This window comes from Barbatula barbatula, assembly GCF_947034865.1.
Source record: "Barbatula barbatula genome assembly, chromosome: 8".
Lineage (NCBI taxonomy): Eukaryota > Metazoa > Chordata > Actinopteri > Cypriniformes > Nemacheilidae > Barbatula > Barbatula barbatula.
Genome location: NC_136771.1, coordinates 7661414 through 7684958, shown reverse-complemented (window position 1 = coordinate 7684958; position 23545 = coordinate 7661414). Strand labels below are relative to the sequence as shown.

Here is a 23545-nt window from a genome sequence, read left to right as displayed (position 1 = left end):
CATAGTCAACTCTGTTAAGGACAAACAGCAGTGTTGTAAAGCATTTATGCCGCACAATGCAAATAATAGAGGTTCGATGCTTTACTGGCCCCTAGTGGTCAGTTGAGTTAACAACAGCGCAATTCAGCATGACCAAGCAAAAAATCCTCTCCACGGGGTCTGTGGAAAAAAACATAGTCTGGTTCATATTAAGTCATACAAACACTGAGTTTAAAACCAATTTCTGGATTTAAATACATACGATTTTTTTCAGTAAAGAAGTATACATTGGGTACCAATTACATCACCGCACAAATCCCATATTTTTGTATAATATCTCATTATTATCTAATAGAAAATTAAGGTTGGAATTAAAGTAGCAAAATATACAACCTCTGTGAATGTATTAACTTACTGTAACAGAGAAAAGCAAACGTTACTTTTGAACTAATATAAAAAATATTTATCAGAAAAACAAACCAAAAGATACCATTCTTAAATGATTTTAAAACTAAAGATGTGCATTTCATTTTTATAAATTATGAGCTTCATCTTGTACCGCATTCATATAAAAAAAAGCAGCAAATGGTTGTCATTTACAACAGACCAAACGATTCCTTATACTTTTAAAACTTCCGGAGGTGATTCAAATCATTTACAGGTCGGTTTTAAGCGTTCACATTAACTTAAAAAGAGGCATAAAGTAAAAAACGGTTTATATAAACAACAACAAAAAGTTTACAAGAAGGTGGACTCACATACCACATGCCTCTGACGGTGAATGCACACTAAATTAAAAACTGTACCAATCTCTGTCTGGAGTATATCCTATAAATAGCAAATGCCTAAAAGTCTGATATTTCACAACTGGACCTCATCATCTCTCAGCTGATTAATATCTAGTATTTAAGAGTTATTAGTATACACACATCTTCACTGTCAAATAAAATCCAAAGTGCAGGTGCCGGAAACTGTAAGAGGAAATTTGTTGTGTTGTTTTAGGATGCTATGTGATGTTGTTCCAAGCAGCAAAGGTCATTTCTAAGCATCAGGATGCTTTCTCTTTTTCCACAAGGTGGTGATCAGGTTACATTTCAATTGCAATTGATTACTTTCACATATTTTGTCCGTGGATTGAAAGACCCTTGACTCTCCCTGTGAAGCTAACATTACTCAAAGACTACTAAATAGATTTGTGTAGGACTTCAGCATGTTTGCCTGAACAGAACTAGTCAGCTACTTTAGACACGATAACTATGATAGACAACCTATCTGAATTAGATACTTTAGTTAGCATTTCTATATATATATATATAAAGATAGCATTTCAATACAACAGATGCCTTGTAGTATACAATATGTGGAGGGATCCTCTAAGACTTTGCACTGGTGAAAAGGCATATCCCTCTGTTTGTCAGTTAGTCAGTAGTGTCCATTTCATTACAAGCTTATATAAACATGACTTCGATGTCTCACATTGATTCATGTGGTCAGCTAGTTTATATAAAGGGATAGTTAGCCCAAAAATAAAAATTCTGTCATCATTTACATAAATTCATGTCATTCCAAACCTTTATGATTTTCATCTGTGAAACATTAAAGATGATATTTAACAAAATCCTGACTGTTTTTAGATTCCTGGCAGTTCTTTCTAGATAATGGAAGTGGATAGGGACTGGAGCTGGGGAGCCCAAAATATAATAATAGAGCACCATAAAGCAACCCATATGACTTTTGTGATACATTCCCAGTCTTACGAAGACACAAAACTTTTAGTACGAGTAAAGACTAAAAACGAAAAAGTTATTTTCTAAAAATCTTCAATTACACTGTAGTGCTGTAGTCCCCATCCACTTTCATTGTATGAATCAAGATTAATTCTGAGGTTTGAAATTATATAAAAGTGAACAAATGCAGACAGAGCTTTTATTTCTGGCTAAACTATTCCTTCAAATGTGAACGTAGGCTGATGAGTCGAGATACAGTTTGTAGCGGAGAAGGTTAGGTTAATTCAGCCAGACAGCGAGATCTCATAGTCACTGACGGATGTGTGCGGTTCTCCAACCTTCCGTATGTTCTTAGCATTAGTTATTCGTGCAGCAATGTCAAGTGGTTTCTCAAAGTACTGCACCAGGGCTTGTTCGGTCAATACAGAAGCCAGGAACTGCTCGAACGAAATGGTCCAGTCATTATCGATACTTGTGCTGTGAGGCAGACCACCTTTCCCTGCTCTGCCCTGGGGCCCACCGTTCCGTATGAGCACTGTGTCCTCGGCAATGTCCTCGCACTGAAGCTTGTCGTCCAACTCATGGGACCCGGCGCTCAGAACGGAGTACGAGGAAACGGACGTGTCATCTTTGGTCTCATCGTCCGAGATGAGCATGGCGGAGGATGTAGCATTGTCTTTGGGGGAGGAATCTTCCAGCTTGATGTCCTCCATCAAGTTGGGACCCATGACGCAGGAGTTGATCTCAGCGTCGCCTGTGACGCTTGGCGGGACGCAGGGCTTGCGCTGCTCTCCCTGTTGCTTGCTTCCGCAAACTGGGACCTGATCGTCATCTTCGTCGTCGGCTTCCTCGCCACACTTGCTAGCAGGAGAGCAGAAGAGTTTGCCTACCTCGCCCATCTCCAGCAGCAGGCTGGTCACCGTGGCGGTGGCGTGGTACAGCTCCTGCTCATTGGGGTCTTCGCTAAACATGTTATATAGAGTCTTACACAACTCGATAAACTGACTCTGATCAAAAGAGGAGAAAGAAACAGACCATCACATGACAGAAACCATAAACAATCCTAGTGTCATATTGTAGATTTAGCGTTAAAAGAGAAGGACATTCACAGCTAAACACGTTTGTTTGTAACATTTTCACAATATTTTAATAGTTTCCTTAAAGGTCCAATGTATGAAATTTGAAGGTATCTAATGGCGAGGTTGTAAATTACAACCAACGGCTAACTTCACCCCTCCCCTTCCATTTGGAAGCAATACAGTGGCTGATGTCGTCACATTTTCATTTCTTTGCCGAATTAGATAATGTAACATTTCTTTTAGTAAATAATCAATATATAATCCAGCCATTGTCCAAAACTTTTAAAATCTCCACACTATCATAGAAATGTCCGAACGTCTTAATATACGTAAGGTAGTCATAATTTTAGTGTGACTCCAGGTGTACCTGGTTGAGTTTGGGTAGATCCTTCATGTTCTCTAACTTAGATTTGGTCTCCTGGTTCCACAACCTCAGGTAGGTACGGTAATCTGTAGTGCGTTTCTTAACTATATTAATAAAGAGGCACAGTTATATACTGCAAATGTAAGCATAACTCAAATTAAATATAAACTTTTAATAAATTACAAAAAAATAACCTTTTTTGGTTTTAAAGGTGACCCTGACAAAACCACCATCCATCTCAGTTCTGTTCTTGGGATCGAGGCCTGTGAATGAGAGGTCGAGGATGTAGAATTCAAGTATTTTACAAGAATAAACAAACATTATGCAGATAAATATCATTAAAATGAATCAAGATTGTAACTAGTATACTCTCAATTATAAAAAAGTGAAGTTGAAATTTTATGCAAAATATATTTTAAGCTGGGTTATTTATACTAAAGTCATTATAGCTATAGTTATACTGAAAGGAAATCTTTAACCTCTCAACATGCACTGGGCCCATGGGAAAGATTTTTAGCAGGTCTGCATTTTGTATTGGCTTTGTTAAAAATATGCATCATTTAAAAGGTAAAACACTCAACATTCATGTTCTGTTTTTGCAATAAATGTAATGCTCAAAAATTAGGCGCTTATAAAATGCATAATTTACTATATTTGCCGTGCTAGAATAAAACACAGTAAAAGCTGATATAAAACACGGTGGACATGAATCCTGAATTAGTACCGCTGGAGGTCTCAGTATTGATGTCTTCAAAGAAATACTGCATTGCTTCACAGGCCGAGTCAGGCTCCTCTTGTTCATGATTCAGATCTGAGGAGTATAACATATACATTCAGCATCTTCTAGTAGGACTACACAACTAAACACAGCTTGATTGTCATGCAGAATGCATTATAACAACCCCATTGTGAGACATGAAGTAAAACAATATTTATTTAATCAACATTTAGTTTTACTTCTGCTTTTTAATCTAGATTGTCTCTCAAAATAGAGAAGTAGATGTTCTAACTGCTTCTTACTACACTCAATAGTGCAGTATTGTCAGAAAATAAACCATTTAAACTACATCTAATACGTGAATGAACTCCCATGTCAGAACGTTATATTATATCTCACCCACCTGGAAGCACATGCATCTTGTACAGAAATTTGAGTTTCTCTGTAAGGTCACAATGACACAGTACACCTGCAAAACAGTACAATGCCAACAAGTTAAATGCATAACAAACCAAAAACCCAATAAATGTTCTGGTTTAGAACAGATTTATAGTAGTTTTGATTTCAGTTTTATTCATATATTTTTTTTTAAATCTTAGATTTAGATTTTAATTAGAATGTTAATTTTAGTTAAAGTTTTAGCAATTTTGGTAGATGCTTTGTCATTTTAAATTGCGTTTATTGCTGTTATATATGTTGCTATATACGATAAATTCATTTTCGTTTTAGTTTTAATTTGAGTACATTTTAAGGCTGTGTTCACACTTTACTTCTTTTTTTGAAGCTGCTAGAGTCTGTTTTACATTATAATCCTATGGAGTAAAAGCCAGCACCAGCGTCTTTTCTGCAGCTCATAGCGTCTTTTAAGGTTTTAAAACATCAAGCGCCATTTTCACAGCTAACCAATGACAAGGACCTGTCGTTCCCATAACTACATGTGAGGAACGTGATTGGTCGAAAAGGCTCAAGCTCGAAAAAAAATGTATCGCGGCCAAACATCCCCGGAGCATAGTTTTGTATAAATGTATGTTTAAATTCACTATCAATAACTTCTGGTTGCATTTCTAGCGAGAAATTACGCTCTGTTTATAATTCAAATAGACTTCCCTTACGCTGACTATGAAGCCTGTCTCTCGAGCTGCTTCGTGCACAAATGCAATCTTTTGTAACCACAATGCTGCGAGCACTTCTTATAATTTAAAAAAGTGCCATTGTCTAAAAAGAAGTCAAGTGTTAGTTAAAGTTTTTCCAATCATTTTAATACGTTTATTTATGAAGTTATTAAGTTTTAATTTAGCAATCTAAAATAACCTTGGTTAAAAAGACTAATTTAAAACATCAACTCAAAGTTTTTCTTCGATAATATACATTTTCAACTCTGTCTTTTATTTACAAATTTTTGGATGCTGTACCTTTAACAAACATTTCTTTTGCACTTGAAAACCTGATTCCTTTCTAAGCAACTCTGGTGCACACTCACTCAAGCCGCTGATGAACTCGCGGAAGTTTATGAGCCCGTCTGCGTTATTATCCAGCAGACGGAAGAAGCGCAGGGCCAGATCATCCGCGTGTGTGCCGCAGGCCCAAGGGAAGAGCAGCACGAAGAGGCCCTTGAACTGATCCATGTCAATACGGTACTGCTCAAGGTAGGGCAGGCTCGGGTCGTGACGGCTCATGGGGTTACTAGTGCTGCCCCAGTAGCAGCTGGTGAGATGCTCAGTCTTATGGAAAAACATACAGGGATCGGATGTGAAACTTTAATTCTAAGCCAATGGGTGAGATTTATGTTCATAATTGAGGTCATTAATGCTCATAACAAGCAGAAAAAAAGAGTTCCCCTCTGAGCTGTGACTCACTTTAAACAGTGTGTAGAGCTCCTCCAGCTCATCAATGCTGAAGGCAGACTCTGTTACTATGGTCCTCACCTGGAAAAAGGCCAACAGGTGAAAAATGAATTAGAGAGCAACTTTATTTACTGTTTGCAAGCATGTGAGAATCTTGCGGCCTTTATTCGTTGCATGACAATGAATAGCAAATATTCATTAATTTAAATGATTTCCCTGACTGTAAATACACAAATTGATAATAAATACATCACATGCATTTCCAGTCATTTTAAAATGGCATAACACATATTTGTTTGTCAAAATCTCGATGTGATTGACAGTACAACGTGTGTGTAGTGATATTCATTACCACATTGCGTTTGGTGTTATCTTCAATAGCCTGGATGACTCTGAGCCTTTGTTTGAAACGCATCTGCTCAATGACATCCGCCCGTATGGAGCCAAACTTCTACACGTGACGTCAAAAGTATAATATATCACATCTCATGAATGCAAGTGTAAACATAGCATATTGTTGATAAAGTTGACAAAAAGATTCAGATGATAAACCTCATAAGAACTGCGGACGAGTTTGAAGATGTCCACCTCGGGATGCGGCTCACCGTTATCGGTCAGGAGAGAGTGCAAGTGGGGAATTGGAGGAAGCGTGCTGTCTTTATTGGTCACGCTGTCTAGATACCTACAACACAAGGACACAAGCATGTGTGCTTCATTGTGTTATCATAGAATTAACTTATACTCAAAATCCTTTAAAGGTATGCTGTAAATGTGAACTGCTGTAAAAACTACTGAAAAAAGTGAGTGTACAGTACTATGTAGAATACTAAAGGTACTACACACAGCCAAGCTGCAGTATATTACGTACTGTATAGTGTACTCAAATGCAATAGACGAAAAAAAACTTTGCTCAAAAAAATAGACTACATGCAACCACTCTGCACTTGCAGTATACACAAACTATACTCCAAATGCAATATGCTACATATGTTGTACTAAAATAGCAAACTGCAATACACCTTGCAGTAATGTTATTTTTTTACTACATACAGCCACTCTATAGTATACAGTAAACTCTTCACAAAACACAATGTACTACATACAACCACTCCCCACTATACTGCATACACTATACTTAAAATGAAATATACAATATAACCTCCACTTAGTATATTCTTCATATACCGCATTCAATTTACTACATTACTTACTATGCATTAAACAGTATACTGTGCTATGTAATATTAAGGCCTCGTACATGATACTACATAAACCATTCTGCAGTATACAACATATACTGAACTCAGAAGGAAATATTCTACAAATACTATCCTCAAAATGCAATATACTAGATAGACTCAGTATACTGTATACTGCAAAATATGGCATATTCCACTCTGCAGTATACAACGTATAGTGTACTCAAAAGGCCATATATTACATATGGGTAATTGACAAATACACTGTTATGTGGTGAGACATAGCAAAATTGTTAATAATATATCATTTCAAATTATTAGTATTATTATTACTCAAATCTAAACAGCTTCCAAACTTTTCAAATCAGTCTATTTGTTACCTACCAATATACAGTACTCAAAACCCAATGTACTACATACAACCACTCTTCAATACACTACATACAGTGCATTGTACTCAAAATGCAATATGGCCAGGGGTTCTCATACAGTACCTGCCCAGAATGGTCATTGCTTCTCCATCATCTTTGCAGGCCAGCAGCTGATGGATGTTAGCATCCAGCACCGAGAGCGCGAGCTGGAAGATGACCTTGATGCCCTCATAGAAGAAGCAGTCCACCACCACCACGGCACTTTCGAACGGCATGACAGACAGGAAGAGCGTGAGGAACCACGAGAGCGAGATGGTAGAGATTACTGCCAGCGCCTGCATGCAGTCGTACAGTTGAGGGACGTACACGTGAGCCAGCTCCTCGAACACTCCCTGATCCACCAGAGCACCTGAGGAACAATCACAGCTTGACCTGTGGCTTCTACCCGAAATGGAGAATAATTTGGAGAATGACTACCCTGGAGCTCACCTACAACTCTGGTGTTGTAGTAATCTGGTAGCATTCTTTCACATAGGGCAACCAAGAGCCAGAAGGCCTCTTCCTCTTTAGCGTACAGCAGGAGTACAGAGGTCACAATGTTCATAGCCTGTGGAAAAAATAAACTTGGATCATCACCTCTGAATTTAATATTTAAAGGGACAGTTCGCTGAAAAATCATATCCTTTTGAGTTCCCTGGATGAAACTCTGTAGAGGATAACATTATTTAGATTTTTAGGTGCTCTATCCCTTTAAGACTACATAAGGGTGTACATGTGTAGCCATAAGCGTGCACTCATACCTGACAGTAACCAATTTTGGGGTTGCGAAAAGCGTAAGCCGTGAGGACCCGACGCAAGGCGGCGATGCCCATCTCATTCTGAAAGGCTGGATGCTCGGGAAGAGACCGATGCAAATCTCTCTCGATCTCCTCGGTGGCCAGATTATATTTCCCCATTGACTTTTCCACCAGATCCTCGTAATAACCAGGATGAGTAGCCATCTCATTAATAGCCCCTGCGAACATAACATTTGACACGTTGAACCAACCAATCAGATCACATTCATCACTTTGCAACAAAATGGAGGCTTCGGTCATTTGTTTCCACCTCTGCTCATGTAGACAACTTTAAATAAAAAACAACATGCAACATGCACTACCACAAAAGTAGCTGATGCACTCATGCGTTTCAGTTTGTTTAGTATGTTTTGTGGCCTGTCAAGGTTTCGAAACAGTTTATTTTGCAGAACACCATGCTCACACTTAATAAACAGGAAGCTGCAGTAAAAGAGAAACAGGTATGTGCACGTAACCACAAGTGAGCCACACGAGAAAAGAAAGCCAACAGGTGTGTGTGCAAAGAAGTAAATACAGAAAAATGTTTAATGCACAGAATATTTAATTGATCATATGTCGGGTTGTCAACACACCAGAAAACAGGAGCCAGAGGTCTCCTCTCATGTTCTCCGGGATGCCCTGCAGCACCAGCTCTTTGGTCTTCTCCGTTCGGTACATGCACACTCCCTGACCGTACTCGGCAAAGTGATTCTTCCAAGCCTGCTCCTTCAGAAACTCCTTGGCCTGAATGCATTTAAGAGATAAGACGACATCATCTGAAGTGTTCAGGAGAGCATGTGAGAGAGGATTCAGTTTTTGACAAATACATGTTGGAAAGAACCTAATAAGCATCTTCCTCAAATACTGTCCAATACACATGTTTTTGCATGACATTACATTTTTCTTTCTTACATGCTCATACAGCATAGAAAAAATTCAAAGCAGTTGACGGGAAACAGATTTTTTGTCTGAATTTACAAACTGCCCATATTGTTCACTGGAGTTTCACATCATGTTTTGCGTCTGACCTCGCTGACTATAACATGCACTCGCTGCAACTTCTAAGTTCCCAATAAAAACACCTGAGATCACACATTTAAGTATGTGCAGCCCAATACCATATATTATCTAAAATGACTAAATGTGATGTGAAGGCATATTGTTGTGTTCATACTAGTTTGGGATTGAACTCCTCTGGTGATCGCCGGCGGTACATGGTCATCAGTGCCTGCGTAGCTGTAGGAACTGTGTTGTCATTGAGATTAAACCTCTCGCTTTCTCCCTCAGAGCTGAGAGCACCGCGCTGAGGACTACAGGACAGAACACTACCCTGCTGAGAGTACAACTACAGAGCAGAATATTGTAGAGCATAGTGTAGTATAGAATAGCACAGTATAGTATACATAGCATACCGTAGCATTGTGGGTAAAGTATGGTATAGCATGCCATAGAGTGGAATATAATAAAGTACAATATAGTATAGCATGGCATAGTAAAGAACAGTACAATACAGCACAGTATAGTATGCCGCAGCATAGCATAAGATGGTATAGCATAGCATATCATGATATCCTATGTGACAGTATTATATAGTGTGCAACAGAGTAATAGTATAGCTAAGCACTGTCATCATAATGTACAGCAAAGAACAGTATGTAGTAGTGTGTGCCAAATCATAATTTTGTTTTGTATCAACAAATAAAACAACATAATACTCCATATCAAGCATATGAATATAGGTAAGCACAGTACTCAATTTATAATTTTAGTAGAAGTATACAGAATATACTCATTAATACCAATATAACAAAACAAACAACATTCTGCCCACCTCGTCATCTGAGCTGCTAAAGCTGCCTGTGATTTCTCTCTCGAAGTAGATTTTGGAAGTGGTCTGTTGCAGGAAGTCAGAGATCCTCTGCACTAGGAAGTCCCGATCTTTAAGGTTGGCAAAGAGGAAAGTCATCTTGTTTTTGGTGCTGATTGACAAGGGGCTCGGCAGGACGTTGGAGCTATCAGCTTTCTCAACGATGGTAACCTATTGAAGACGGATAGGCAGGATGGTTTATAACATGAAAGGCAATCAGGATTGCTCGCTAGGGATGCTACAGACAAAAGTTGTTTAGATAGTCAGTGTCAGCAAATGTGCTCAAACACAATATTGTGATTGATTGAGTCTCGCAGAGAACGTCTCAGCTGTGACTGACCTCTCTGAGTGGGATAATCAGACTGCAAGCGGTCTCCTCTTTACTAGTGAAGCAGATATAATTGGTGGAGACGAACATCTGACCGAGGATGTGCATCTTGTTGAAGGGAGTCCACAGGGTACAGTCGGTGTGACCGTCCAGCTTCTCATCTTTGGGAAGGCGAAAAAGCGCCCGGTATCGTTCGCTTTTAGCCCTGGCATCCAAATCCCTGAACACATTATATCTTTCAGTTAAGTCAAGTCAGCTTTATTTATATAGCGCTTTTCACAATTTTCATTGTTACAAAGCAGCTGTACAAGAAAACATATTGACTATAAGCAAAACATATAAGCTTATGCAAGTCAAAACACAGGTCAATTATCAGACACACTATAAATTCCTATATGCAGTGTTAATGAAATAAAACTGTAAAATTCTATAAGATTCTAGCAGCCCTTCCGGCCAGGCAAACAGTGCAAAAAAGTATGCAAACGGTGGCGAGAAACCCAAAACTCCATTGGAGGAGAAAAAAACCTCAGAGGGAAACCAGGCCTAGCCAGGGGATTCCAGTTCCCCTCAAGCAAAAGCTGCAGCCTCTGCACAAGCTCGACATTGCTTGCACAACAAGGCAAAATAAAACATTTTTAATTTAAGATTATCATTAATAATCTAATAGTGGATTAAAATTTGTAGAGTCCATTATCCAGCTCTATCATCACAGCTTTTGTCAGGTCTGGGTATTGACTGCGTCCTGCCCGCTCTGGTAACCTTGGAACAATGAGACAAGACTGGCTGAGAGTAGAGTACTGTTCTGCACTCTATGATGCAACAAATACATCAGTTGTTATTGGATGTGTTCCTGGTTCCGATTGATCTAACTAGTGCAGCCTCAACCTTCGGAACATCAATGATTTGATTATTTTCAGCTCCTTAGGTTAACTACGAACATGATTAGCTATACCGGTACAGACCTTTTGAGGGCTGACACCTTCTTGGGTGACTTCTTCTTCAATTTGGGCAGAGAGCGGTCTTGCTCGAAGCCCTTGTTATCCAGCAGCTGGCGCATGGCTATGTTGGCCAGCTGCTCCATGAGTTTGAAGGTCTCGTTGATGTTCAGGAACACAGATAAGACGTGCTCGCTACTGCGCGTGCTGACTCGCACCATGTCGGGCAGCAGAAGGGTGGCGTTCTTCTCCAGCTGCGTGATGTCGGCCCAGCGGATCACCAGCTTAACTGAAAAACAATAGTGTTTTTAAATATCTCATAGTCGCATAGTGAAATAGGTTTTTGGCACAACATATAAACTCTGAGGTTGTTAGGTGATTGTAGAAGCCAAAGAGGTTTAACTTCATTTAAAAGAACTGAATTCCCAGTAAAGCATTATACTATTCATTATGCTTTAGAGAGATGAACGGAGAAGTCGCTGTTACCATGGAAGCAGAATTTTCAGCCAAACAGCTCAGCAGCGAGTTTCAAAAGTGTTTTCTTATAGAAAACTGTTAATATTTCAATGTTTTATATTATTGATAATTATATTTATCTTATAAAATAGCATAAAAGACATTTATCTTCAATGTTAGTCACACCATAGGACAAATTTGCATATTAGTCAACTACCCAGATCAGCCTCAGCAACAACAGCCAGGAAAACACAAAGAGATATGATTATGATGAGGCATCAACCCACTTCAACACCTGTTACAGTACATACAGGAGTACTCATCATACACATCTCATCAGGGTTGAGAGCTCTGTCCTTACCCTCTTTTCCTAATATGTACGAGTAGAAGCAGAGGTGGTTGATACTGAGGTACAGCCATCCCTGACGGGGCACTTTTCCCTTCCAGTAGCTGCACGAGTAGTAGTTCACCAGCTTCTCCTCTTCAGGCATGCAAAAGAGCTTACGAAACTTTGCGATGGCCTCTTTGAACTTATCGGTGTCGTCATCTTCTTTGATGTCGTGGCTTTTGTTGTATTCAGCTATGATGCCCTGAACAGCAAGACAGAGACAGATAAAGAGAGATTATGTCTCTGTTCTCCAGAACTGCTGCCATATAATATATCTCCATTTTGTGATTATTTGTCAGGAGCCTAACCTGAATTTTGCCTTTTACAAAAGTGGTGATGTCATTTTCATTCTCAAATATAGAAAGCGTCTGCAGGAGCTTCTGCTCCAGCCACTCCCAGTTCTCAGTGATCTCCTTACGAGAGCTCCCTAGAAGACACAAAAACATCAAGTCAGGGAAACGTTTTGAGTTAGTCAAATAACACCAATATATACTACTTCAATCACTACTTCATTTGCTTGCAGAATTCTGCAGCAGATGGTTCAGAATACATCTTTTAATTAACGCAACTCTCCTTAGACAATAAATCAAATGAAGTATTGGCGAGCTAAATGATTAAATACACCCGGTCTGCCACAGGATTAAAGCACGCGTGGTATAAATAGTCTCTGCATTTAGCTAATGAGTGAAATACATGCTCATTTTAACATGATTTAATGATGATATTTCCATCTATATCGCCATCTCTGATTGAAACATGAAACATGTCCCACAAAAATCACACCAGACAGCTCAACTTTTTAGAGTATTACAACCTAATGATGCAAAAGAGACATTTTAAAAGCATTATTTTTTGTATATTAAATAAAAATATAAATAAGACAAAAATGCAAACTCTGCAGTTTGTTATTGAACCGTTTTTTCCTTAATCTAGTTTTTATATGTCTGCATTTCAGATTACAAAGTACAAACAGTCTTTTTAACCACACACTATCATTATTTCTGTGTCAAATTATCACAGAAGTACTGGAATTAAAGCAGAGCTGCAAATTTGCACGCATGAGATGAGCGATTACAAGCTCTCAGTCTGCCAAAATGAATTTCACACCTAATAACAAACCAACATAAAGTAAATAAAGCCTTGCAACAAAACTCCTCTTTTGATCGTCTTTCAGAATTGTGTTACATTGTTCTGATTATTCTTCACATCTTAACCGGACAGGTTTTTTTAGATTAGATTCAACTTTATTGTCATTACACATGTACAAGTACAGGGTAACGAAATGTAGTTTAGGTCTAACCAGAAGTGCAATTTAGAAGTCTTCACGGGTCCACTTAGATCCGAAAACCCGAGGTCCGGCCCGAGCGGGTTCGGGTCTAAAAGATTCACGGGAGCTTCGGACACGGGTCGGGTATATTATTAGGTTCTTCAGGTCTCGAGAAATATAAAGTAAAAATGTTTTTTGCTGAATTGACCCGAGGAAGACCCGAACTATCCTGTACAATAACAGCGCGTCGCTCGTGTGTGTGCTGTAGTTACCAACTCTCCTCTTGCGAAAAAAACTGATCTGTGCAGGGGATTAATCAAGAAACTGGATTAAGCTGTCTTTATGCTGTTTTGCGTAGGCTATTTAGCCTGAGTTTGCACAATTTGCCAGAGCAAAACAAGAGGATCAACGTTTCCATTGCCATATCAATTTCATTTCCATTAATAACGTTTACATTTAGGTCTAGTCGGGTTTGAAAATAAATATACGATGGGTCGGGTCGGACTCGGGTCTAACGTTATCGGGTCTGTCTCGGGTTCGGGGCTTAAAAAAAAATAAAAAATTGGCATGTCGGGTTCGGGTAAAAGTGATTCGGGTCATTTCGGGTCGGGTAAAGATCTTTGGACCCGAGAAGACCTCTAGTGCAATTAGCAAGTGCAGGATATACAGTTAGAATAAATACAGAATACAATATTGAGATAATATTATCCAGTTATGAAAATATTTTACAGTAGGTATGTTCTATGAAAATATGACAGTAGGTATGTACTATGAACAATATATACAGATGACTATATACTATGAACGTTAACACTATGAACATTAATGTACAGGTGGATATGAGCAGATTATAATTTAGACTAAACAATAGTGCAAGTGATTTAAGTGTGCATAGATTATTGACATTAGCTGTTAAAGTTGCAATGCAATAGGTGAGTTAATGCAGTTGTTGAAGTAAAACTTAGTTTTGAAACAAAACTAACATTTGCAGTTTGCGGACAAATCCAAGCGAGTGCTTATATCTGTCATTACAGTAAAACGCTAATAGAGAAGCAGCACTATAAGAGCTTTTCATCAAGTTGCCCAACATTTCATGTTTTCAGGTTTTTTTAAACAGTTTACAGGTGATAATCATGTAATCATTATTTAAAGACCTCTTCAAGCAGTCTGTAAATGTCAAGCAAATTGATAAATCTTTAGACCTTTAATTGCAAGTGTCACCTTATGAATTTGTTTTACTGTTGAAATATTTCACATACAAGTTTCTTCAATGCATTAATACTTTTGATGTAGTTTTGCATTTGAAGGAAAACTTAATACATAACCACAAAAAAACGATCCACTATAGTTCACCTGTGATATTTGTTGTAAAACTAATTCTCATAGTAGTAACAATAGTTTAATCATGGAATCTGTAATCATTTTGATAAAAATTTAATTTTTGGTCAGAGTATTTGGTAAATGATGTAATTACTTTTAGTCGTCATTCAGAATCTTAAAATAATCGCAATCTCTATTTGAAATAAAAGTATTGTGATTCTCAATTTATCCAGAATCGTGCAGCTCTAGTGCTAAATGTTTTTAGAGAACATGCACACAGGTCTCTATTTTTTGGTTGCTAGTCTATAATGAAGAGATTTAACAAATGGCTAGCAAGAAACCTGAACCCAACGTCGTTCCCTCTAAACCAGATTAGCTTAGAAACAGAGCACTCTCTGCTCCTCTGGGAGGCAAGAGCTCTTTTTCATCTTTCCTTCGTTCATGGCTCAGACATCATATTCTAGGCTATTCCTACTGCTGATATTTGTGCCCAGTATGCAGGTTGTCTATTGTGCAACCACGACAAGGTGCTGTGTCCCGTAATGCAATGCATGTCCTTGATTTATTAGTTGCTCCTGGATTAGCAAGTATTTAAATTTTTGGTAAACAAATTTAAATGAGAAATGTGGAGATTTTAGCGGCATCTAGCAGCAAGGTTGCGATTGGCTCCACCCCTCCCCCTCGCTTTTGAAGGACTACGGTGGTTGACAAGGGACTAAGATGTCGTCCCGTTTTTGCTTCTTTGCCGAAGGAGATAACATGGAGATAACACGAAACGCGGTCTGTAGAGCAGTTTGTGCGCTTAGGGCTACTGTAGAAACAACATGGAGAATTCCATGTAAGGGGACCCACGGTGTAAGCAGATAGAAATAGCTTGTTTCTAACGTAATGAAAGCATAACACTTCATTATGTAAGGTCTTTACACACCTCTGAAGACAGTTATGTATATTACAGTATATTGCATTTATGTTAATACATCCTGCTAAATATTACACACAAAACCTTCTTTTAAACAAAAAAGGATAAATTAAATAAGATTATGCAACATTGATAGTTTTCACTTTAAATTTCGATTGGCTGAGCCATGTTAGAAGGCATTAAAAAATAACTAAAAAACATACACCTGTGACAGCGCTTCCATTGAGCCGTTGCTCAGCATCCATAAACTACACAACAAACTCCACTTGATCTCTCACTATATACCCTGTCATGCAGTAGCCTACTGCATTACTCTACCTGCAGAGACTCTTTTAGTGCTCTTAACTGCACATTAGTTCAGCATCGACAGGTTTACCGTGCGTAAAAATTTCAACCAAACATCACGTTTTGTTGAAGCATCGATTTCTAAACCAGTCCTAGCGCTGCTATCAACCTCAATGTTGATAGTCCTGAACTTTAAAAGCCAAGACCGTAAGCGAACTCATGCAACATTTGAAAGAGAAGTGGACATTGATTTCTGTCTTCCCATTCCACTTTAGAACCACTAGGCCATGAGGTAATGCTCTGGCAATGAGAGGCCACCCGGGAGAAGGCGGAATGTGAGGGAATATACAGAATGGGAGGCAGCGGGGGGTACGGAGGCAGTATGTTACCGTGGGCGATGGTCCAGTAAACAAGGGAATCAGGGGTCTGGTAAAGGATCCTGTATGGAGCCACACGTGCACTAGAGTCCAACACGACATCAAGCGTTCCAACCAGCAGACCTGTGGGAAAACAGAATATTAGGCCATGGATTATGATGCTATGATACTGGAAATATGAGAGCAGTATCTTAAAATAGCACAATTTTAGGGCTCCCACATCTACTGATCAATTATTTTGATCACTTTTCCATTATTACAAATACAAATTTCTAGATCCCAACATTTTATACTAGAAACAAATGTAAATTCACATTTAAAGATTGCAACAATTTATGACTTTTCTGAGCCTGGTTATCAAAATTCCCCTATATTCCTAGATTTTCCAAGCATTCGCACCTGCTGAATTTTGGGAATCTTCTCAGCATTCTTCAAAATGTCTGTCAAGTGCTGCACATAACCTGGTTGTTGATGTTTTTTTTATCAAATATATTTGACTAATATTAAATTACTCAAAATTATAGATAAAAAAGCACTACTAGAACATAGACCATGTTTAGATACATCCAGTACCTTCAGCCCCACCAAATACAACAAATGACCAAACACAAGAAACACGTAACTGAACCATTGGGATGTGGATAAATCTATGAATGTTCATCGTGACACTTCCTTAGTACTGGTTTCCTGGTTTTATATATTATGTTTTATACTTCCATAATTTTGGCAAATTGGTTGATATGGTCATTCTTAAATGCCTGAGTAAAGGTGTCACAGTATTTCATTAATCGCCTCTCAGAACGGTCACGACTGCATTTCCCAAACAGCAGGCATCCCCAAAAGTATGAGAGTTATTGTGTTTCATCCTGTCTTTCAAGTATTATTATATACGAAAATTATTATATTTAGTGGCTTGTTTTACCGATATTTAGTGCCAGTTCATTAGGAAGTGACGGTTGACTAGTTGGATGGAAACGGTGCTTATTCGCAAATATTTAATGCTATATTCCAATTTTGAGCATAATATAAATTTGCAACTTTAGATGGAAACCTGGTTAATACTGAGAAATATAGATTGTTACAGATTTGGTTTGTGTAAAGCTGTTGGAACCCCCACAACAAACCTGAGGAACATTTGCATTGCCTCAGGGTGAAACTATGGCTTCACCATTATCTGAAAATCTAAGTATCTGACACGCCAAATTAGGCCATCTTCAAAACCTCCCGATCAACAAGTTTCCCCTTCTGGCATCACACTTTATCTTCACATCTGCACCGCTGAGTCTCTCCCTGTTCTGAGAGGATCTACAAAATCTCCAACATGGTATTATCATGTTCGATATTGGTGGGATGCAACCCGGCTTGTGTTCAAATGCCGATTCCCGATAAACTGGGACATGTACCAAAAAAACAGTCCCTTTTCAATTCACGTTCTATAAGGTGTTTATGTGTATGAGACGAGTGGTGAAAAAGAGGGATCCTCTAAACAAACCCATCTTCCTCTTTCCGCACGGGCACATATGTGCGATGACATCCCCTCTGGAACATGTGACTTTCTGTTCCTGCTCTGATATGCTTGGATGAGCAATGATTTCCTTGGTTGCAGAAACAAGAGAGCAGGGATTTCAGAATACAGTAAATGTCACATGATCTATTCCGTTACAGGCTCTACCGCTCACCACTATGAGCCCTAAGTAAACTGGAATTGTATTATGCGATACAATATTCCACACAGCACATTTTGCTAAATGTAGCGGGCCATCCAGGCATCCCATGCAAACATCCCAAACCAATAAAGCTATAAAACACAGCATCAAGTGGACTTAAAGTTCATCAATTGAAGAAACAAGAAACTTTGGTTCTCTTGTCATAGACTAACATACATATAACATACTTCTCAGGGGCTGTTGGCCAACTGCAATCTACCCAAGATTACTCTGAGCAATTCTGCTGGGCCGTGCCAGGATGACCAGCTCTCACTAGAAACTGGCAAACAACTCGCAAATTTATGTAACAATGATGACATCATCTTTTCTCAGTTTTGTGTCTGTGTACGCTTTGTGTCCGTCTTCTCTCACTGATAGACACAAAGGGGTTGACACACAAATACTGGCAAAGTTGCAACTCTTGAAGCTATATCTTCTCGTTATTTCAAGACCAGTGATCCTTTTGAAGTTTAGCATGAAACAGCAGATACTAGTCAATAAGAGATAAAGAAGTTGAAAGCAAACGTCACGCATACCTGACCAATTAAAAATACATGTCTGGTCAGCAGGTGAGGTGCTAGTCAGTAAAACATTTCACAATACCAAACAAGCTTTTTACTACACAGTTTTCATGGCTAAAAAACCACAGGAGTCCTATGATTTTCCAATCTATAAAAAATCGTATCATTCATCTGAACCGGTGAAAAACTACCACCGACTATGTTGGAGTGTTAAGCAGATTCTGGAACGGAATTATTTAATGTCGACACAATATCCATAATCATGGCAATCAATATCGGGTTATTGAAAATACCGGTATGTCATGACATCAGTGACATATTTAACTATAACCTATAACTCATCTGGACAATGTTATTGGAAAGTAATCTTAAAATTTCAAATTAACCAACAAAATATAGTTTTTCTTTACATTTACACATTTAGCAGATGTTTATAGCCACAGCGACTTCATTTGATGTACACAACATGTTTATATTAACTTTATCAGTATGTGTATTTTCTGGGAATTGAACCAGCAACCTTTGCGGTGCAAACCTTCCAATTGAAATACAGGAACATAGTTTAATAAACCTGTAAAAGTAAATAATGCTTATATCCTGTGTGGCTTAACTTGCATCTTTTGGTTTCGAGCAAACATATGGAGCCCATAGCAGCTGAAGTGCATGCTATCTAATAATTATTTTTATTTTGAAAGTACATATTTCAATTTCGGTCAAATTGCCATACTATGAAAACAATACCCATGTGAAAAAAATAATGAAAACAGAGGTACTTAGTAATGCATTTCACCTTTTACTTTTTTATACATCGTCTTCTCCACACTCAGGTAAAAGCGCACAGGTGCGTTTCGCGTAACATTTACGCAGCGTGACCAATAACATCAGACGTCCATCTGACTTGCTTAAAACACACATCTAGGTTTTCACGCACGTGTGCACGAACAACACCAGTACAAAAGCAGTCTGTCATCTAAATAACATTATTTCGAAGGCACTTTATTCAGAAATCGATAGCATTACCCGCGAGTCCGCCTCCTCCGTCGCCATGGCCCTTTCTCTTTTGCAGGATGAAATAAGGATTCGCTCTCTCGGTCATCCATAAAGCGCTGGCCAACAACACCTCTTCAGGATTGACCCACATATTCACCACGATATCCTCACGAGGGCATCAAAAATAAAACCAATATGAGGGGTCCAGTATGGATATGTCCTTAAGCTTGTCCGAGCGAAAAACCGCGGACCCTTTGAACGGGAATCCACGCGCTTCGACAACCGGTGACAAAGCACAATTACAGGTTATCAGTCGCATTCATAATACCCAAATATTTCAAACAATCGTGCATTCTGATATCTCTATATAATCTTCCCGCAGCGCTATTCAGACATGCGCGCACGCCACCTCACATTAAACAAACAGCATCATTTCCACCTTACAGAAACGTCAATGACATTACGCCTGGCGATGACTGATATGACTCTTGCAGAACTGGTAAATTCCAATGTTTCATCCTGAGGATGTGTATATTCTCGGCGTTTCAATCTCGGTCTTTGTTATTCGATTCAAGATCAAGTGCAACCCCCGACATTGCGTCTCCAGCGTCTCCTTTCACTTCAACGCAAACCGAAAAGGATAGAATTTGTAACCGCACGCACCGTTGATATCTAGAACATGAGGCGACACGACAAATACTTCTTAGCACGCAAAACAAACAATGCGTGTCATGTCTGTCCTGTTTCAATGATGCTTGACTCTCTAGCGCCACTGCAGAACGCGGCAGCGCTCCGTCAGCGTCAGTCACGGGCAGGCCGTCGTGACGTCACAAGGGTGGGCGGACTGTCAGTATTGACACGTTTATTTTATTTAATAGATATTAAAACAAAAATTCTTATATTATACGCAAGTAAATACAAACAATTTATACATTTAAATAAATTATTTGACAAATGATGATTGAATGATTTATTTAGTATATTTTAGCATATTTTAATTGTAATTGATGGTTGTATAAGTAAATGGTTGAATCGAATGAGAGCTCTGTGGGTATATAATAATCCCCATTTTAAGCTTTCTCTTTTGTTTGAAAAGATGATATTTATATTTTACATTTATATTTTCTGCAACTGACTTAACTACTTATGTAAAAAAGGGCTCTATAAACAAGTCAAGTAAATATAAAAACAGACAGTGTGCATTTCCCCATGAAGTGGGTTTACCAATAATGATCTTAGACCAGTGGTATCTGAAAGATCATTTGTTATTTATTTTTCCACGTGGCTAACCACTTTGTGATTTTAGGTTTAGCACCCCCCAGACCTTGACGCGACAGGTGGGAGAGGTTAAATATCAAACGGGAAAAGCGCAACAACCACATAAACAACCACAATGAAAGTTTTACAGAAGGAAAACAGCATCTAGAGCTGTTTGCACTGCGGTTTCTCAGCCGCTGGTGGGTGAAAGTCAGCTGGAGATGGAGCTCTTTATTCACACAAACCACAGAAAGAAAACAATAAGCTTGTGTTGGTGGGGGTGGTGAGAGGCTGGAAAATGATTTTGAAAGTGATAGGCTACAAACAGTATGGGGACTTAAACGTGTGACTGTTAAAACCTATCTTTTAGGAAAATTCTTAAGGGATAATTGACATTGAGCACTGTGTTTTTTTATCTGTTGACTGTGGATTCCTAAACCTAGTTTTTGATACTCATCATATAGATTAAATTTTTAATTACAGTTCTCCAAGACAGTTTTACTGAAGTCAGTAGCCATTTGGGATATTTTTGATATTTCCAAGGCATGTCATAATTCTCATGAAAAATCTCCCTTCATGAGTGAAGTAGGCTACCTTGATTCAGTTAGAGATGCTTTTAGACTTCGGATGAGTCATTTTTTCTCAGTTATAGCCTACGTCTCACTTCATATATTTTGGACTTTTTCACACTAATGTAGAGCTTCCCTTTTTATAGAAAGATTTCCAAAAAATCACTTTAAGACAGATTCGAAGCAGTACACTAGATAAAATGTACATGGGATTCAAAAGTTCGATTTCATCGAAAAACTTTCAAACAAAACTTGAAACCAATTTTAAACTAATTTTACTTCAGCAATGTGACATTTAATTGAGCATTTAACAAATGTAGGAAGGAGCTTGATCAAATGAGCTTGATTTAATTGGGAATGGGCTATAGAACAGCACTTCCATTTCTCTCTGCTTTAGAGAGCAACCGGAAATTGCCGAGGGTAATGAACGGGAAATGCAAAAGTCATGCATGCATGTAGCCCATTCGAAAAAATCAAGTGAACCATATGTATTTAGATAAAAATAGGGCACATTTTGATTTCATGTTGACCATAATTTAATTTGCCATACAATGTATTTCCCAGCTGGGATACTGGCTTTAAGAACATGAGACAGCACGACATCATCACGTCTTCAAGAAAACAACATAGCCAATAGAATAGTGTATCTGAGTTATTACAAAATGTTTATTGATGTTTTACACTTTCTCAGGGTGAAACATCACAAGCCTTTTTGGTGTTCAAACACGAGGTATTGTTCAGAGAGTTTCCTAATGACTGTTAACTTTCCCCCACGGATGTCTTTTTACCACAACATAGAAGCATTACTAAAAATGAAATCTGTACTTTCTCTAATAGAGCTTTCTTAGGTGACATATAAACAACCCAAAACTGTTTAAAGGTTAGCTGAGGTTAACTGAGAAGATGAAAAGAGAGCATTTCTGTCACACTTCCTGTGAACTTAACACTAAACAAAAACACCGGATGTTACAGTAAGTACTGTGAGTGTTAACAAATGATCAATATTATCGTAATTATATAAAAATAATGTGATATAGTATCGTTATTGTTATTATTATTATAGAAAGTCCTAATCAGAAACGCTATGGAAAAAAGGGTACTAAATTCTGCAATAACAACGAATATCATTGAAACACACATGTATAAACTGAAGCTGCCTATTCGTTTCTAGGAATTTGCTTAACAAAGTATTCAACTATTTAAGTGACAATCTCAAAAAAGGTGCTTCAAACGGTTCTTCGATGCCATTGAAAAACCATTTGGTTCCTTAAATAAATGTTACATCTGAAAAACCTTTTACAAAAATATGCGGGGCCTGCTACGTATGTCAGCCTATCAGTAATAATAAAATAGATACATTTTAATAGTGAATTAAAAAAAATACACAGTTACGTTTCATTCTTTCAATTTCGATTTGTTCTTATTGTCCTAATAGACATGTTAAATGTGTGAGAGAAGCAAGCTAACAATTTTTATGTCATCCACCAGGGGGCAGAGTACAGTTAAAAAAACCCAGTGTTTTAGCAATATTATAAAAATCGGGCCTTTTAAAGATATTTATTTAAAAGTCACAATTCTGCACCTTGAGTTTGATATCTCTTGGAATATTTGGCTTTTCGTCACATGCATTTGTGACATGCAAAGAGCTTTTACAACAGAAGAGGCATAAATAATCATTACAGCAAATATTGGTTGTTCCACTAGCAGTTGACAGTTAATTAAACAAAGTCGTATCTATGAGAAACATAAGCAGCACGGCCTGTTAAAAAGTGAGGTTCTCTGGGAGGATGGCACACAGTTCAAGAAGATCTAACTGAAGGCTAAGGAACAGGTCAGAAATTGAGGTCATGCTTTTGGGTGAGCCTGTGCAAAGAAATTCTCAGTGTATAACAAATGAAAACACTACCTACAACCAGGCGAACCTGAATAAGGGGCTATTTGGAAGAGGATAAAAGACTGAGACTGAAATGGGCATAAGGGTACCAGGAAAAAACATATCTCTGAATCTAGAGATAAATCAGTGGCAGAGTACCATGGAAATATTATGTCAGAGATGGTTGTGTTATGTTGACAAAGCTTTAACATATTTTTTGTATTGGTTTCTGCACCAGATGTCACCTGCATGACTTAAACGCCATTTTGAAAAGATGATCCCTACACTTTGTGTTCCAATATTGGCTTTTCTGTGTTAACTGTTGCCTGGAAACACATGCTATTATGACAGCAACTAAAATGAAGAGTGT

At 38.3% G+C, this 23545-nt stretch overlaps 1 protein-coding gene across 2 annotated transcripts; it reads right to left on the bottom strand.

Annotated features, from left to right (window-relative positions):
* Positions 1 to 678: 678 nt before the first annotated feature.
* tbc1d9 (TBC1 domain family, member 9 (with GRAM domain)) lies at positions 679 to 20244 on the bottom strand. Of its 2 annotated transcripts, none has more exons than XM_079462394.1 (21): positions 19507 to 20244; positions 16272 to 16382; positions 12400 to 12518; positions 12065 to 12293; positions 11275 to 11536; positions 10325 to 10532; positions 9949 to 10155; positions 9292 to 9462; positions 8711 to 8861; positions 8082 to 8296; positions 7771 to 7888; positions 7405 to 7690; positions 6264 to 6393; positions 6064 to 6162; positions 5724 to 5792; positions 5348 to 5588; positions 4271 to 4336; positions 3874 to 3960; positions 3344 to 3412; positions 3153 to 3253; positions 679 to 2713 (listed from the first exon to the last, which is right to left on the bottom strand). In XM_079462394.1, exons 1-21 carry the CDS (start codon positions 19625 to 19627, stop codon positions 1991 to 1993), a joined length of 3783 nt encoding a protein of 1260 aa, XP_079318520.1. In that variant the 5' UTR covers positions 19628 to 20244; the 3' UTR covers positions 679 to 1990. The 2 variants fall into 2 exon arrangements, with proteins under 2 accessions (XP_079318520.1, XP_079318521.1); XM_079462395.1 differs by lacking the exon at positions 19507 to 20244 and adding an exon at positions 19277 to 19328.
* Between the last annotated feature and the right edge of the window lie 3301 nt (positions 20245 to 23545).